The sequence below is a fragment of the Rhinopithecus roxellana genome, chromosome 16 (genome assembly GCF_007565055.1).
Source record: "Rhinopithecus roxellana isolate Shanxi Qingling chromosome 16, ASM756505v1, whole genome shotgun sequence".
Lineage (NCBI taxonomy): Eukaryota > Metazoa > Chordata > Mammalia > Primates > Cercopithecidae > Rhinopithecus > Rhinopithecus roxellana.
The window spans coordinates 19,421,536-19,439,551 of record NC_044564.1 but is presented as its reverse complement, the minus strand read 5'-3'; the positions used below and the strand labels follow the sequence as shown (position 1 = coordinate 19,439,551).

At 45.1% G+C, this 18,016-nt stretch overlaps 1 protein-coding gene across 4 annotated transcripts in view; it reads right to left on the bottom strand.

Annotated features, from left to right (window-relative positions):
- The window catches only part of GPR107 (G protein-coupled receptor 107), an 84,954-nt gene that overhangs the window by 63,604 nt on the left and 3,334 nt on the right, over positions 1 to 18,016 (bottom strand). For 3 of the 4 annotated variants that reach the window (XM_030920304.1, XM_010360943.2, XM_010360941.2), the window contains exons 2-4: positions 2,114 to 2,227; positions 1,397 to 1,447; positions 487 to 566 (exon numbers count right to left, since the gene is read on the bottom strand). In XM_030920304.1, the coding sequence (XP_030776164.1) occupies positions 487 to 566; positions 1,397 to 1,447; positions 2,114 to 2,227 (245 nt within the window). The remainder of the gene's footprint in view (positions 1 to 486; positions 567 to 1,396; positions 1,448 to 2,113; positions 2,228 to 18,016) is intronic. The other variant, XM_010360942.1, reaches the window with a different exon arrangement.

Here is an 18,016-nt window from a genome sequence, read left to right as displayed (position 1 = left end):
GAATTGCCAGAAATCCTCACCAACGATCTCATGAGGCAGATACTATCATCATGAAGTAGGTAAGGACACTGAGGCCCGGAGTCACAGGGCTGATGAGTGGCAGAAGCCATTATTTGGACCCAGTCTTGTTTCCACTCTGCCTTTGCATAGACTATGCCCTCTGCCTAGAACGCTTTTCTTATTCATCTGGTAAAAGGTTACTCACTAGAAAGCTGCTTGGGCCAACACTTATCTGAAGCCTCTCCTTCCTTTCTACAATTCATGAGTTCTTCTTCCCTTCCACTTCTGTTTGGCTATGATCACGTGTACTGCCGTTCTGTCTCTCCCATCCAGAACAGGCCCTCTGTCTCCCTAGACTTGTCTTGAATCTCTGGCACTCAGCACCATCTTTGGCACATGGCAGACACCCAAGGAATGTTAGCATACTACTAAATTCTTCCCGATTCTACTCTAGGACTGAACTGAAGGAACTTTAGAATTACTTACTCACTTCTGGAGATGTCTAGGATTAGAAGGGTGACAGAGACAGACTGTTTCTTTAAAATACAGTAATTCACATCTTCATCCTGAGAAAGGAAGAGTCAATTGTACATCATCTTATTCATTCACACTAGAACAAGAACAGAAAGTGTTCAGGAACATAGCAAATGAGTGGCTCAAATTCCATTCAAAGTAGTAAACCAGTGGGCGTGGTGGCTCACGCCTGTAATTCCAGCACTTTGGGAGGCCGAGGCGGGTGGATCACAAGGTCAGAGATCAAGACCATCCTGGCCAACATGGTGAAACTCCATCTCTGCTAAAAATACAAAAATTAGCCAGGTGTGGTGGCAGGCCGCCTGTAATCCCAGCTACTTAGGAGCATGAGGCAGGAGAATCACCTGAACCAGGAAGGCGGAGGTTGCAGTGAGCTGAGATCGCACCATTGCACTCCAGCCTCGGCAACAAGAGTGAGACTCTGTCTAAAAAAAAAAAATAGTAAACCAATTGTGGGTTCTCAAAAATGCTTGGAAGTCAAAGAAGCCACCGCCTCAAGAAAACGGCGCCGTGGCCAGGTGTGGTGGTTCACGCCTGCAATTCTAGCACTTTGGGAGGCCACGGTGGGTGGATCACTTGAGTCCAGGAGTTCGAGACACGGCCAAGAAAATGTGAAACCCTGTCTCTATTAAAAATACAAAAATTAGGCAGGCGTGGTGGCACATGCTGGTAGTCCCAGCTACTCAGGGGACTGAGGCAGGAGGATCACTTAAGCCTGGGAGGTCAAAGTTGCAGTGAGCTATGATTGTGTCACTGTACTCCAAAAAAAAAATGAAAATGGCACTGCAAGAAGTAGGGTGTTCCCGTTCAATGGCCTGGGCTCAAGTGAAGAGATGAAACAGGTCACACATTTAATACTCACCAGGTAAGAAGAAAAGCCATCATTCTTTGTACGGTCTAGGCTAAATCCAATCTAATGGGGAGTAAAAAGAGTATAAGTAAATATCTACACAATTGTCCATACTTTTCTTACTCAAAAAGCAGAAAAAGTGGTACTTCTAACATGGTTTCCTCTCAGTTTTCCTAGCATTCATTTTGTAAAAAGACTAAGTAAAATCACTCAAGTCAAGTCACTAATTACTAGAATTATTACAGAATTACATTTTAAGTGTTAAAAGAAATTATTTGATGCCTGATATATAATTTGCTACTCACAAGCGTAATTATCTCCATATTCTGGTATTTTATATTTAAGCACTGAGGTTGGAAGGTGACTCTCACCTAAGCTAAAAGAGTAAACCCCTGGGCTGGGCACGGTGGCTCACACCTGTAATAAAAGCACTTTGGGAGGCCGAGTGCAGGTGGATCACGAGGTCAGGAGTTCAAGACCAGCGTGGCCAAGATGGTGGAACCCCGTCTCTACTAAAAATACAAAAATTAGTCGGTCATGGTGGTGGGCACCTGTAATCCCAGCTACTTGGGAGGCTGAGGCACAGAACTGCTTGAACCCGGGAGGCAGAGGTTGCAGTGAGCCGAGATTGCGCCACTGCACTCCAGCCTGGGTAACAGAGCAAGGCTCAGTCTCAAAAAAAAAAAAAAAAAAAGAGTAAACCCTTGGATCTCATTAACAGGTACTTACAGTCACATCCTTGTCTTCAGGCTCATTCAGTGAGAGGCTACTGACATTCACCACCATGTACCCATCCTTGAAGAAGCCAAAGGTGTTCAGATGAACTTTATGCCTCACGTCATCCTAAAGAAATTTGTAGTGGTGGAATTAGTTATATGGAAAAAAGTTATATGGAAAAAAAAATTCCATATATTAGTTATATAGAAAAAAGCTTCTGATTATTTAACCTATTTATTTGCTTTAAAAACTGTGATATCAGGCTGGGCGCGGTGGCTCAAGCGTGTAATCTCAGCACTTTGGGAGACTGAGGTGGGTGGATCAACTGAGGTCAGGAGTTTGAGACCACACTGGCCAACATGGCGAAACCCTGTCTCTACTAAAAATACAAAAAGTTAGCCGGACATGGTGGCAGGCACCTGTAATCCCAGCTACTTGGGAGGCTGAGCCAGGAGAATTGCTTGAACCTGGGAGGTGGAGGTTGCAGTGAGCCGAGATCATGCCACTGCAATCCAGCTTAAGCAACAGATCAAGACTCTGTCTCAAAAAAAAAAAAAAAAAAAAAAAAGAAAGAAAGAAAAGAAAAGAAAAACTATGATGTCTCATTTCCTGCTAGCCAGCCAATGTTTCCATATGCTCAGTAACATACACAGCTGTGGTAACATGTCTTTCTCCAAAAGCTGAAGACAACTCATCGGAAATCCAAAAGATATCAACAGTTTCTGCAGAAGGAAGTATTCAATGGATTCAAATTCACTCCAATGCATTGGGATGGGTTCTAGGAGCAAACTCAGTGGTTGGCTGAAATGTGAATTCCAGGGCAGGAGGAACCATGTTTTCGTCATCCCCATATCCTTCCTGATAGTACAATGGCTGGCATCTAGTAGGCACTCAAAACATGCTGGGGGGTGGGGAGGAAGAAAAGGAGTGGCTGAAGTTGTTCCAAGAATACACTCATTTATATAAATCCTCTTATTAATTTGTGTGTACCTGGCTCCTCCCACTGGCAGGATAAATAATGAAGCTAAGCTATAATTCCATTATTTAAAAAGGTGAATTTTCACCTAAAAATGATACAGTAGATGATGGGTTTTCAGGGAACAAAGCCTTATGCAAGAGGAATCCCAGGAATAGGAATTAGTGACATGGAGACAGAGGCTTTTGGATACAGGATAATCCTAAGGTTTGGTGAGACTGAATCACATGGGCAGACGCCTACCCGACCTGCTTGATGCTGTCTCAACATCGTGACTCCAATCTCAACTAAGTCAGTACACTGCAGGGCCAACAGAACAATGGTGTCAGTGAATACTTCTAAAACAGGGCTTCCACAAACACACGGTATGCTGTGTAACAACTGAGCTTTATATTGAGATTTGGCTAAATTGCAACACCTTCCATAAGTTTGCAGTTTGATTCTTTGTGTGAAGGGTAACTTTTTATTTCCAGATTTGGGGTTTCCTGGACATCACGGGTAGTCTAATGGCAAACACCAAAGGCCTATGAGGACGGGATGTGGAGCAGGTCTTCGGCAGAAACAGCATAAACCAAACTCCTCCCCCACAGAACTACACCACACTGTACTATCACCAGCAGGATTTCCTTTCCTGCCCACTCTTGCATTCAAGGAACATAGCTTTTTGACAGTCCTAGATTATGGGCTGAGAAGCAGAGGGACACAGTTCCAATTCACCTCCCTGCTCAGGCCTAAGGCTATGGTCCCTGTTTCCCCTCAACATCTGTTAAAAACCCAGGACTCAGCCGGGAGTGGTGGCTCACACCTGCAATCCCAGCACTCTGGGAGGCCGAGGCAGGTGGATCACTTGAGGTCAGGAGTTCAAGACCAGCCTGGCCAAAAAGGTGAAACCCCGTCTCTACTAAAAATGCAAAAAAAAATAGCTGGGCATGGTGGCATATGCCTGTAATCCCAGCTACTCAGGAGGCTGAGGCAGGAGAATCGCTTGAACCCAGGAAGCAGAGGTTGCAGCGAGCCAAGATTGTGCCATGGCACTCCAGCCTGGGTGACAGAGTGAGACTCTGTCTCAAAAATAAATAAATAAATAAATAAATAAATAAATAATGAAAACAAACAAAAACCCAGGACTCTGGGCTTCAAGTTTCTGCAACGCCACAGGGCAGCCCTGGCTTCCCTGTTCTTTGCCCACTGGAGTTTCAGCTCCTTCTTCCCTTTTTTGGGCCCCTGGGAATTTCCCTTATTTTCTTAGGAGCTTGGCTATGTGGTGAAAACATGTTTGCTGGATTTCCACTTCCTGGTGGGCTGGAGTGGCTTGCAGCAAACCAACATTCTCACAGAGAACAATTAGAAAAGCCAGATAAGATAACAGAGGTCATCTCCTGGAATCTACAAGAGTGGGTCAATGGTAAAAGCCAGAAAAGCTAAGGCTCCCAGCCTTTCTTGGAATTCTCTGAGAGAATTAAATCCACTGAAAGTATCTTCACTATCTATTTTCTCAATTCTCTCAAGGACAGTATATGATGACTACCATCCTAGAGGCACAGAAGAAATTAACTCAACTACACAAATGGATGCCTTAGCACATTAGGGTGTCATTCTCTGGCAGAATCCTCAGTGGAGCAGGACTGCAGAGGAAGAGGATGAGGGAAAATGAACACACAGTTCCTGCCACATAAAACGACGTATGTAAATCACAGCCATATTCATGTAAAACAAACTGGAATGCAGGGGGAAATCATCTGTGGTGACAGAGGTGAAGACAGTGACTACTCTCAGGAGAAAGGGGCTTTCCTGGGACTTGAGGGAAGGTGAGGCTTACGGTGCTTCCGGAGGGGCTTGGTAATGGTTCTGCCTCATTTCCTGCAGGCTGCAAGAGTGTGTCTACATTCTGGAAATGCACCGAGTTGTCTGCTTATGATAAGTAATTTTTAGCCATGTATATTACACTTCAATAAAGTTTAAATTTTAAAAGTATGTTTTTTCTAACTGATCCAGTATGAAGCTGCTTTGTAGCAGAATGGAAACCTGCTAAGCGTTTATACTTAGTCCACCACAACACAGGTTTTCTAGTTTTTTTTTTTTTCCCCAGATAATGTTTCAATTGCAACCTGGTAACAGTTTTTCCCCCACATAAATAGTACATTCCTTTACTATTTTTTTTAACCTTTGCATCATCATTTCATTTGATAATACAATGCCATGAAAAACAGGTTTTTGAAGACTACTTTAAACAATAACAGCATCGGCTGGCCATGGTGGCTCATGGCAGTAATCCCAGCACTTTGGGAAGCCAAGGTAGGCAGATCACCTGAGATCAAGAGTTCAAGATCAGCCTGGCCAACATGGTGAAACGCCACCGCTACTAAATACAAAAATTAGCCGGGTGTGGTGGCGCATGCCTGTAATCCTAGCTACTTGGGAGGCTGAAGCAGAACTGCTTGAACCCAGGAGGTGGAGGTTGCAGGGAGCCAGGTTGTACCACTGCACTCCAGCCTGGGCAACAAAGTGAGACTCTGTCTCAAAAATAATAATAAGGCTGGGTGTGGTGGCTCACGCCTGTAATCCCAGCATTTTGGGAGGCTGAGGCGGACGGATCACCTGAGGTCGGGAGTTCGAGACCAGCCTGGCCAACATGGTGAAACCCCATCTCTACCAAAAATACAAAAATTAGCCGGGCGTGGTGGTGGGCGCCTGTAATCCCAGCTACTCGGGAGGCTGAGGCAGGAGAATCGCTTGAACCCAGGAGGCGGAGGTTGCAGTGAGCCAAGATCTCGCCATTGCACTCCAGCCTAGGGGACAAGAGCAATACTCTGTCTCAAAAAACAAAACAAAACAAAAATAGTAATAATAATAATAATAATAATGATAATAACAGCATCACAACTCCCAGTTTTCAGAGCCTTCCAAGAACTAGGTTACGTGCCAAGGGCTTTACCTATGATTTCTAACCCTCGCTCAGTTTAGTGTGGTTAAGAGAAGCAGCCCCATGGTAGCGATGAAGACACCGGTTCAGAGGAGAAATGACTACCTGAGGCCAAGCAGACTACAGCTAGTAAAGCTGGGACTTCCACGTAGATCTGACATGAGAGCCATTTTCACATTATCGTCTCCTAACAAGGGAAACTAATCATGATACAACATTAAATGTAAAGAGCTATATTCAGTAACATTTGACAGAGAAAAAAAAAAAGGTGAGGGGCCGGCCGAAGTGGCTCTTGCCTATAATCCCAACATTTTGGGAGACTGAGGCTGGCATATTGCTTGAGCAGAGTTTTAAACCACCCTAGGCAACAGAGAAACCCCATCGCTACAAAAAAAAAAAAAATGAGCCAGGCATGGTGGCAGGTGCCTATACTCCTAGCTATTCAGGAGGCTGAGGTGGGAGGATTGCTTGAGCCCAGGAGGTTGAGGCTGCGGTGGGTTGGGTCTGCATCACTGCACTCCAGCCTGGGCCACAGAGTGTGACCCTGTCTCAAAAAAAAAAAAAAGAAAGGACTGGGCCCGGTAGCTCTCACCTATAATCCCAACACTTCGGGAGGCCAAGGTGGGAGGGTCACTTGAGGCCAGGAGTTCAAGACCAGCCTGGGCAACATAGAGAGACACACCCCCCCACCTCTATAAAACATTTTAAAATTTGCCCAGGGGTGGTGGCATGCAACTGTAGTCATAGCTACTTGGGATGCTGAGATGGGAGGATCCCTTGAGCCCAGATGTTTGAGGCTACTGTGAGCTATGATTACACCACTGCACTCCAGCCTGGCAGACAAAGCAAGATTATCTCCAAAAAAAAAAGAGAAAAAACAAAACAAAACTTACCCACAATCCCACTGGCATTAACTTTTTAATCCTTTGGTGAATTTCTTTCAAGTCTTTCATAAGTAAGGGCAAATACATACCCTTTCAACTTGTGTGTTTTTTTTTTTTTTTTTTTTTGGCTGGGCGCGGTAGCTCACGCCTGTAATCCCAGCACTTTGGGGGTCAAGGTGGGTGGATCACCTGAGGTCTGGAGTTTGAGGCCAGCCTAGCCAACAGGGCGAAATCTCATCTCTACTAAAAATACAAAAAGTAGTCAAGCGTGGTGACACATGCCTGTAATGCCAGCAACTTCGGAGGCTGACGCAGGAGAATCACTTGAACCTGGGAGGCGGAGCTTATAGTGAGCTGAGATCTCGCCACTGCACTCTAGCCTGGGCAACAGAGTAAATAAATAAATAGCCAGGAGTAATAGCAGGTGCCTGTGATGCTAGCTACTCAGGAGGCTAACGCAGAAGGATCACTTGAGCCCCATAGTTTGAGACCGGCCTGGGCAACATGGTGAAAACCCATCGCTACCAAAAAAAAAAAAAAAATTTAGCGGGGTGTGGTGGCGCAAGCCTGTGGTCCCAGCTACTCAAGAGGCTCAGGTGGGAGGATAGTTTGGGCCCACAAGGCCAAGGCTGCAGTGAGCCAAGATCGTGCCACTGCACTCCAGCCTGGGAGACAGAGCGAGACTCTGTCTCAGTCAATCAATCAATAAGGCACGGTGGCTCATGCCTGCAATCCCAGCACTATGTGAGGCCAAGGTGGGCAGATCCCCTAAGGTCAGTTCGAGACCAGCCTGGCCAACATGAAACCCCATCTCTACTAAAAATACAAAAATTTGCCGGATGTGGTGGTGTATGCCTGTAGTCCCAGCTACTAGAGAGGCTGAGGCAGGAGAATCGGTTGAACTCGGGAGGCAGAGGTGGCAGTGAGCCGAGATCATGCCACTGCACTCAAGCCTGGGTGACAGAGTGAGACTCCATCTCAAAAAATAAGTAAAATAAAAACCAAGCAAGCACTGTTGCCAATAATATCTGCAGGACCTTCACCTAACCTGTTCCCTACTTCCATTTTAAGCTATCGTGTCATGTCAAATAAGGTATGTATGCAAGTGACTTTGCAAACTATACCTCACTATAAAAATCATAGAGACGGCCGGGCGCGGTGGCTCAAGCCTGTAATCCCAGCACTTTGGGAGGCCGAGACGGGCGGATCACGAGGTCAGGAGTTGGAGACCATCCTGGCTAACACGGTGAAACCCCGTCGCTACTAAAAAATACAAAAAAAGCTAGCCGGGCGAGGTGGCTGGCGCCTGTAGTCGTCCCAGCTACTCGGGAGGCTGAGGCAGGAGAATGGCGTAAACCTGGGAGGTGGAGCTTGCCGTGAGCTGAGATCCGGCCACTGCACTCCAGCCTGGGTGACAGAGCGAGACTCCGTCTCAAAAAAAAAAAAAAAAAAAAATCATAGAGACATAGATATCTTGAGACTGGAAGAAAGTACAAGCGAGGAGGATGTGACAAAGAAGCATAAGCACAACAATACCAGATGCAAGCAATGGAGATTCATCTACCGTCTCCACCTCCACCCTACCATTTCTATTAGCATTGACACAGGCAATGGAGATTCAGTTACCGTCTCCACCTCCACTCTACCATTTCCATTAGCATTGACACAGGCAATGGAGGTTCAGCTATATTCTCAATCTCCACCCTACCATTTCCATTAGCACTGACACCACAGTAAAGGTTGCCTGTTTCACCAAGGATTTCAGAGACTGCAAGCACCTGACCTTGTCTCCAGTACTACACTAAGAGCTTCATGTATCACCTCAAGTTCTTCTTACAACTCTGAGGCAAGTAGCCTCAAACATGTCCATTTGGTAGACGAGGAAACAGAGGCTCAGAGTTAAAACTTGCGTAAAATCATAAGGCTAGTAGATGGCAGGGCCAGTAACCTAACTCAGAATTAAGTCCCAAATCTATTCTTTTAACTACCACATACTTTTTACAAGCAAATAAAAAGTGTATCAAAGGGCTGGGCGTGGTAATCCCAGCACTTCAGGAGGCTGAGGCAGGGAGATCACTTGAGCTGAGGAGTTTAAGAACAGCCTGGGCAACATGGTGAAACCCCATCTCTGCCAAAAATACAAAAAATTAGCGGGGTGTGGCAGTGTGTACTTGTGGTCCCAGCTACTCAGAAGGCCAAGGATCACTTGAACCCACCCAGGAGGCGGAGGCTGCAGTGAGCCGAGATTGCACCACAACACTCCAGTCTGGGTGACAAAGCAAAACCCCATCTTAAAAAAAAAAAAAAAAAAAAAAAAAAGGATATACTATTTTGATGTATTTGCTCTTTTCTTCCTCACTTTAAAACCAGTTGTTTTATACTGACAATTCTGTTATTTTAACTAAATGTCAGAACTTCTGCAATGACTTCATATTAAACTGCTTTCAGTCATAAAAAAAAAAAAAAATAGAGCAATGATACCTCAATTTAGTTTTTCTTATAAACTGAGTTTTAGAAAGTAAGAAATACAGTAACACTTAACTGAGCTAGCTTCGGCTCGCCAACTGGTGGTCTACAGACTGTACTAACCCACACCATGTTATATATGGCCAACACAGTGTCATGTTTCACTTTTGTTTTAAATTTGAATTAGTTGCCAACGGATTCCACATAAAAACATGAATTTCCAGCTTTTCTTATTTAAAAAAAAGAGAAAAAAAAAAAAGCCACAAGATCCAGCGCTTGTAGGCCACGTTCCAGTACAATAAGAACCCATTCTCTGGAGCGAGGAGCAGGGGCCGCTGTGGCAGGAGCCTGTGCTCTTCTGCTACCCCTCCCGCTGCAGTCTCACTGAGCCAGCTGACTTACAAAACCAAGCCGGCTTCTAACCGCATCTTGAGTTTGTGACCACTGATCAAAACAAAAATCACATCCAAAAGGTAAGCAAAAAGTACCTTCAAGCACCAGAAGCAATTTCTCTACTAATACAGAAAAAAGAAAACAAGAAGAAGACTACCAATCATGGCTGGGCTCGATGGCTCACATCTGTATTCCCAGCACTTTGGGGGGCTGAGGCGGGAGGATCACTTGAAGTCAGGAGTTTCAGCCTGGCCAATATGTTGAAACCCCATCTCTACTGAAAATACAAAAATTAGCCAGGTGTGGTGGCGCCCGTTGTAATCCCAAATACTTGGGAGTCTGGAGCAGGAGGATCACTTGAACTTGGGAGATAAAGGTTGCAGTGAGCCAAGATCAGACCACTGAACTCCAGTCTGGATGACAGAATGCGACTGTCTCAAAAAAAAAAAAAAAAAAAAAAAAAAAGGTGGGGGGCGGGGGAGCTACCAGTCATTAGCTGCCTTCTATTAGTGGTAGGATAAACTAACCTAAGCAGTTTAACATTATAATTCTTGGCTCATTGTACATACATAGCAATTCACAAATAGAATGGGGTCAAATTCACTCATATAACCAAAATCCACCAGCTAAGCACATGAAGTGAGAGAAGAGCTACACAGAAGACTGAGGTGCTGGCACACAGGCTATCCTCTCAGACAGCCACTGAGGGCTTGAGGCACCCACCGGAAGCTTACCCAGTGCAGGTAAAATGGAAGGTGTGCTAACCTGGGTTCAAATTCTGACTCCTCCACTTATTTAACCAGAGCTCCATTTTCTTAATTTATAAAGCAGGGATAATAACATTTATCTCAAGGGGCTGCTATGAGGAGTCGATGAATAAAAAGCATCAAATATTTAGCACAGTCTCTGACTTATCACAGATGCTTTAATAACAAGCAGCTATTTCTATCACTTAAATTTTGGATTCTATAGGACACTTCATTTTCCCCAAATGAGCTCAAAACAGTTATCATTAGCTCAGTAGTCTCAACCTTTCTGCGTACACAACACGGTCTCATTATACTAGAACTCTCTCTGCATACTTAAGAGGGAAGAAAGATTTAAAAGGACATATCAACACCATCCCCCTCAGTGTCACATTCTCCCAGTTCTCCTACTGTCCTTCCATCCAAGTCAGCTTGAGTAAGCTGCTGGTTGCCATAACCAAGCTCTTTCCTACACTCCCAAGACAAAGGTGCTGGGCTTGACCACACACTGCTGGGACAGTACACTGTCTCCTTTTCTACACCACTGGGTCCACATGGCCAACCAAAAATTCTGGACAGACATGGCTAACCTATGGATGGACATGCGCCCAGTTGTGGCAAACATTCACTTTTCATACTGATCACAGTTTTGGAGGCATGCCTAGGAAAGGTTTGAAATTTACCACAACGGAGCAGCTAATAATCAGTGGGCCCGAGACGAGGCACAATCATCACCATCATCATCATCATCCTCACCATCATCATCATCGTCATCGTCAATGGGCAATCATAATAATCAATGGGCATGAGATGAGGAAAATCCTCTTTCTTTTTAAATTTATTTTTATTTTTATTTTTCTTGAGACAGAGTTTCACTCTTGTTGCCCAGGCTGGAGTGCAGTGGCGCAATTTCAGCTCACTGCAACCTCTGCCTCCCAGGTTCAAGCGACTCTCCTGCCTCAGCCTCCCAAGTAGCTGGGATTACAGACATATGCCACCACACCTGGATAATTTTGTATTTTTAGTAGAGATGGGGTTTCACCATGTTGGCCAGGCTGATCTCGAACTTCGGGTGATTCACCCACCTTGGTCTCCCAAAGTGCTGGGATCACAGGCGTGAGCCACCGCGCCCAGCCAGGAAAATCCTCTTTTAATTTCCCAAAACTTTCCAGATACTTTTGGATGGGAGTGAATAAATGCATCCCTCCCTACTCAGAATTCAGAAAGCAGTATGTAAAGTGAGGCTGCAGCCAATGAATTAGGAAAGATCCACTGCATAAAGCTGGTGTAATCAGGTGGGTCCTGATCGACTGGCACCAATTCTAGAGTATTTGTGCAAAGAAAGATTTTACTTACTTACTTACAAACATCACCGTTTTGCTTTTTTTTTTTTTTTTTTTTTTTTGAGACAGAGTCTCGCTCTGCCACCCAGGCTGGAGTGCAGTGGCCAGATCTCAGCTCACTGCAAGCTCCGCCTCCCGGGTTTACGCCATTCTCGTGCCTCAGCTTCCCGAGTAGCTGGGACTACAGGCGCCCACCACCTTGCCCGGCTAGTTTTTTGTATTTTTTAGTAGAGACGGGGTTTCACCGTGTTAGCCAGGATGGTCTCGATCTCCTGACCTCATGATCCGCCCGCCTCGGCCTCCCAAAGTGCTGGGATTACAGGCTTGAGCCACCGCGCCCAGACTTGTTTTTTTTTTTGAGATGGAGTCTCACTCTGTTGCCCAGGCTAGAGTGCAGTCGTGTGATCTCGGCTCACTGCAAGCTCTGTCTCCCGGGTTCACACCATTCTCCTGCCTCAGCCTCCCGAGTAGCTGGGACTACAGACGCCCGCCACCACGCCCGGCTAATTTTTTGTATTTTTAATAGAGACGGGGTTTCACCATGTTTGCCAGGATGGTCTCCATCTCCTGACCTCGTGATCCGCCCGCCTCGGCCTCCCAAAGTGCTGGGATTACAGGCGTCAGCCACCGCGCCCAGCCACATCACTGTTTTTTTGTTTGTTTGTTTGTTTTTGTTTTGTTTTGTTTTGTTTTTGAGACAGGGTCTCACTCTGTCGCCTAGGCTGGAGGGCAGGGTCACCATCTTGGTTAAGTGAAACCTCCACCTCCCGGGTTCAAGTGATTCTCCTGCCTCAGCCTCCCAAGTAGCTGGGACTACGGGCACCTGACAACACCTCGGGCTAATATTTGTATTTTCTGGTAGAGATGGGGTTTCACCATACTGGCCAGGCTGGTCTTTAACTTTTGACGTCAAGTGATCTGCCCGTCGTGGCCTCCCTAAGTGCTGGGATTACCGGCATGAGCCATCGCAATAGGCCTACAGACATCACTTAATGGTTTATTTATTATTATTATTATTTTGAGATGGAGTTTCACTCTTGTTGTCCAGGCTGGAGTGCAATGGCGCAATCTCGGCTCACTGTAACCTCTGCCTCCTAGGTTCAAGCGAATCTCCTGCCTCAGCCTCCTGAGAAGCTGGGATCCACGCCTGGCTAATTATTTGTATTTTTAGTAGAGACGGGGTTTCACCGTGTCAGCCAGGCTGGTCTCAAACTCCGGACCTCAGGTGATTGCCCACCTCAGCCTCCCAAAGTGCTAGGATTATAGACGTGAGCCACCATGCCTGGCTGCAAACATCACTTAATGGCTAAACATGTTCTCTGAAAGTTATTACTCAAAAATAAAGGAATAACACGTTCCTATGAAGGTAGAGTTTTGGGGTGAGATTATTGGTGTATATTGCATTCGCTTCCTGAGGCTGCTGTAATCAACCACAGAAGTTTGTTCTCTCACAGTTCTGGAGGCTACAAGTCCAAAATCAAGGCATCAGCAGGGCCACGGTCCCTTAAAGGCTCTGGGGAAGAATACTTCCTTGCCTCTTTCAAGCTGCTGGTGACTACCAGGATTCTTAACATTCTTGGTTTGTAGCCACACCTCACTCCAGGCTCTGCCTCCACCATCACATGGCCTTCTTCCCTCTGCATATGTCTCTGTGCCCTCTCCTCTTTTTATAATGGCACCTGGCACACTGAAAATAGGGCCCACCCTAACCCCCTATGACCTAATGTTAACTGCAAAGACCCTATTTCAAATAAGGTTACATTCTGAGGTTCCAAGCAGACATGAACCTGGGGGGACACTAGTCAACCCAACACAAACAAATCCATCCTCTTACTCATTTACACTGAAATGTTCTAGTGCTTAATTACGTGACCCATATTTTTGTTACTCTGCAACTAAACAGATGCGGAAAGGGATAAAGAAAAGTTATTTTATAGTTCAGATATAATTTACTGACACCTACTTTTTTTCTATTAGTTACAAAAAGAATAAACCCTGGCTGGGCGCAGTGGCTCACGTCTGTAATCCCAACACTTTGGGAGGCCAAGGTGGATGGATAACCTGAGGTCAGGGGTTCGAGACCAGTATGGCCAACATGATGAAATGCCATCTCTACCAAAAATAAAAAAATTAGCTGGGCATGGTGGCGCACGCCTGTAGTCCCAGCTAGTTGGGAGGCTGAGGCAAGAGATTCTCTTGAATCTGGGAGACAGAGGTTGCAGTGAGCCGAGATCGTGCCACTGCACTCCAGCCTGGGTGACAGAGAAAGACTCTCCAAAAAAAAAAAAAGAATAAATTCCAGGAAGAAAAAAATCTATACAGCAGTAGTAAAGGGAAGCAATAAAAAGGAGAAAGAAAAAAAAAAAAAAAAAAAAAAGACACAGCAATCACTGGAATTTTCCAGGGCTGTTTTATCAAATATTTTATTATACTACACTGGTATTTTCAGAAGGAAGCACACTGGCATACATGCCACCAAACAGCAGTCACTAAAACAGGTATGTTCGATGCAGAGTGTGGAAACTTAAAAAAAGAAGAAAAACAAATAATAGGAAAAAATAATTAAAAACTCAAAAATTTTTCTAATAATTAAAAAAGCATTTTATAGCTGGGTGCGGAGGCTCACGCCTGTAACTCCAGCACTTTGGGAGGCCAAGGCGGGCAGACCACGAGGTCAGGAGATCGAGACCATCCTGGCTAATATGGTGAAACCCTGTCTCTACTAAAAATACAAAAAATTAGCCAGGCGTGGTGGCGGGCGCCTGTAGTCCCAGCTACTCGGGAGGCTGAGGCAGGAGAATTGCTTGAACCCAGGAAGCAGAGGGTGCAGTTTGCTGAGATCGCGCCATTGCACTCCAGCCTGGGGGACAGGGTGAGACTCCGTGACCTCCTCGCAAAAAAAAAAAAAAAAAAAAAAAAAAACCATATTAACTGATCACGCTGGGTGTGGTGGCTCATGCCTGTAATCCTATCACTTTGGGAGGCCAAGTCAGGTAAATCACCTGAGGTCAGGAGTTCGAGACCAGACTGACCAACATGGTGAAACTCTACCTCTACTAAAAATACAAAAAATTAGCAGGGTGTGGTGGCAGGTGCCTGTAATCCCAACTACTCAGGAGGTTGAGGCAGGAGAATCACTTGAACCCAGGAGGCAGGGGTTGCAGCGAGCCAAGATTGTGCCATGGCATTCCAGCCTGGGCAACAAGAGTAAACTCCATCTCAAAAAAAAAAAAAGATGTATTAACTGATCACAGTATGAGGATGTGATTTAGATACTGACTTTTCAAAACTTTTCCAATCCATTTATGACCAATGAAAATCTGAATCTGATTTGACATTATATGATATTAAGGATATTTTTGTTATAATGGCATTGTAGTCATGTTTTTAAAAGAGCTCTTATTTTTTATAGGTAATGCCAAAATATTTATGAATGAAATGATGCAATGCCTTTGATTTGCTTTATTTACTTATTTACTTTATTTATTTATTTATTTTGAGAGGGGGGTCTCACTCTATCGCACAGGCTTGAGTGCAGTGGCACAATCTCAGCCCACTGAAACCTCCACCTCCTGCATTAAAGTGATTCTCCTGCCTTAGCCTCCACAGTAGCTGGGATTGCAGGTGCTCACCACCGCACTGACTAATTTTTGTATTTTTAGTAGAGACGGGGTTTCACCATGTTGGCCAGGCTGGTCTCGAACTCCTGACCTCAGGTGATCCACTTGCCTTTGCCTCCCAAAGTGTTGGGATTACAAGCACAAGCCACCACACCCAGCCAATTTTCTTTAAAATAATATAGGAAGGCCGGGCGCGGTGGCTCAAGCCTGTAATCCCAGCACTTTGGGAGGCCAAGATGGGCGGATCACGAGGTCAGGAGATCGAGACCATCCTGGCTAATATGGCGAAACCCCGTCTCTACTAAAAATACAAAAACTAGCCGGGCGAGGTGGTGGGCGCCTGTAGTCCCAGCTACTTGGGAGGCTGAGGCAGGAGAATGGCGTAAACCCGGGAGGCGGAGCTTGCAGTGAGCTGAGATCCGGCCACTGCACTCCAGCCTGGGCTACAGAGCGAGACTCCGTCTCAAAAAAAATAAAAAATAAAAAATAAAATAAAACAATATAGGAAGACAAGGACAAATGCTGATAACAATGAGAAGAAAGGGAACTCTCATAAACTGCTGGTGGGATGTAAAATGGTAGAGCCACTTTGGAAAATAGTTTGGCAGTTTCTTAAAAAGTTAAACATAAATAAACCACATGACCCAGCAATTCTACTCCACTCCCGGATATCATCCAAGAGAAATGAAAACATATGGCCCCACAAAGCCTTGCATGTGAACATTTATGGCACCATCATTCATAAAGGCCAAACAGTGGAAACACCCCAAACACCCATCGACTGGTGAACCGCTAAGCAAAAGAAGATATATCTGTGCGCTGGAAGGCCATTCAACAGTAAAAAGGAATGAATTACTGACACATGGCACAAAAATGAATGAAGCTCAAAAAAGAAAGAAAGAAAGATGGGCACAAAAGCCTACCTATCGGTTGGGCGCAGTGGCTCACACCTGTAATCCCTGAACTTTGGGAGGCTGAGGCGGGCGGACTGCTTGAGGCCAGGAATTCGAGACCAGCCTGGCCAACACGGCAAAATCCTGTCTCTACTAAAAATACACAAATTAGCTGAGCGTGGTGGTGGGTGCCTGTCTGTAGTCCCAGCTACTCGGGAGGCTGAGGCAGGAGAATGGCTTGAACCTGGGAGGTGGAGGTTGCAGTGAGCCAAGATAACGCCACTGCACTCCAGCCTGGGCAACAGTCTGAGACTCTGTCTCAAAACAAACAAACAAACAAACAAAAAACCCTACCTATCCTGTGATTCCACTTACATGAAACATCCAGAAAGGGCAGGTTTATAGACACAGAAAGTAGATTAGTGGCTTCCTGGGACTAGTGGTGGGAATGGGAATTGATTCTAAACCAACATAAGGGATCTTATGGGGTGACAGAAACATTCTGTGGCTAGAATGTGGTCATAGCTGTACAACTCAGTAAACTTACTACCAATCATTGCATTATACAGTTAAAATGGGTGATCTTATGGCATGTAAATTATACCTCAATAAAGTTGTTCTTAAAAGGCAAGGAGTATTTCCTGCTGACAGGTCTTTAAAAAAATAAACAAAAACAATAAACAGCCAGGAGCGGTGGCCCACGCCTGTAATCCCGGCACTTTGGTAGGCTAAGGCAAGTGGATCACCTGAGGTTAGGAGTTCGAGACTAGACTGATCAACATGGCAACATGTATTTTTGTCTTTACTAAAAATACAAAAATTAGCCGGACGTGATGGCGCATGCCTATAATCCCAGCTACTTGGGAGGTTGAGGCAGGAGAATCGCTTGAACCCAGGAGGCGGAGGTTGCTGTGAGCAGAGATTGCACCATTGCACTCCAGCCTGGGTGACAAGAGCAAAACTCCGTCTCAAAAAATAATAATAATAATAAATAAAAAGGCAAGGAATATAGGGAAAGGTCAAAAGAGATGGAATGTGAGAAGATTGAGAAAGCCAGAAGAATGGTGGAAAATGTAGCATGGAGTAAGAATAAAAATATAAGAGGACTCATTTCTAATTTTAAAAATAATAAAAAATAAGAACAAGAAATTGATGTATGTGGGGATGAGGCAGAATTAGCCATGTGTTGATGGTTATTGAGGGTGACAGGCAAATGGGAGTTCATTATACTATTCTATCTACTTTAGCACACTGGAAATTCTCCACAATAAAAAGTTTGTTTTGCTTTGTCTTTTTTTTTTTTTTTTTTTTAAGAACTGAGTTTTCACTCTGTCCCCCAGGCTGGAATACAGTGACGCCATTATAGCTCACTACAGCTTCTGACTCCTGGACTCAAGGGATCCTGCCACCTCAGCCTCTCTAGTAGCTGGGACTATAGGTATGCACCACCACGTCTGGCTAATTTTGTTGCTGTTGTTGAGATGGGGTCTTTCCTGTCACCCAGGCTACAGTGTAGTGTCGCCATAATAGCTCACTGCAGCCTCCAAATCTTGGCCTCAAATGAGCCTCCCTAAGTGCTGGGATTACAGACGTGAGCCACCAGCACCAGCCAGGTTTTAAGAGATCAATACATATTCCTGGTACTCAGTGACCTCTTCATGCTCTCCTTGC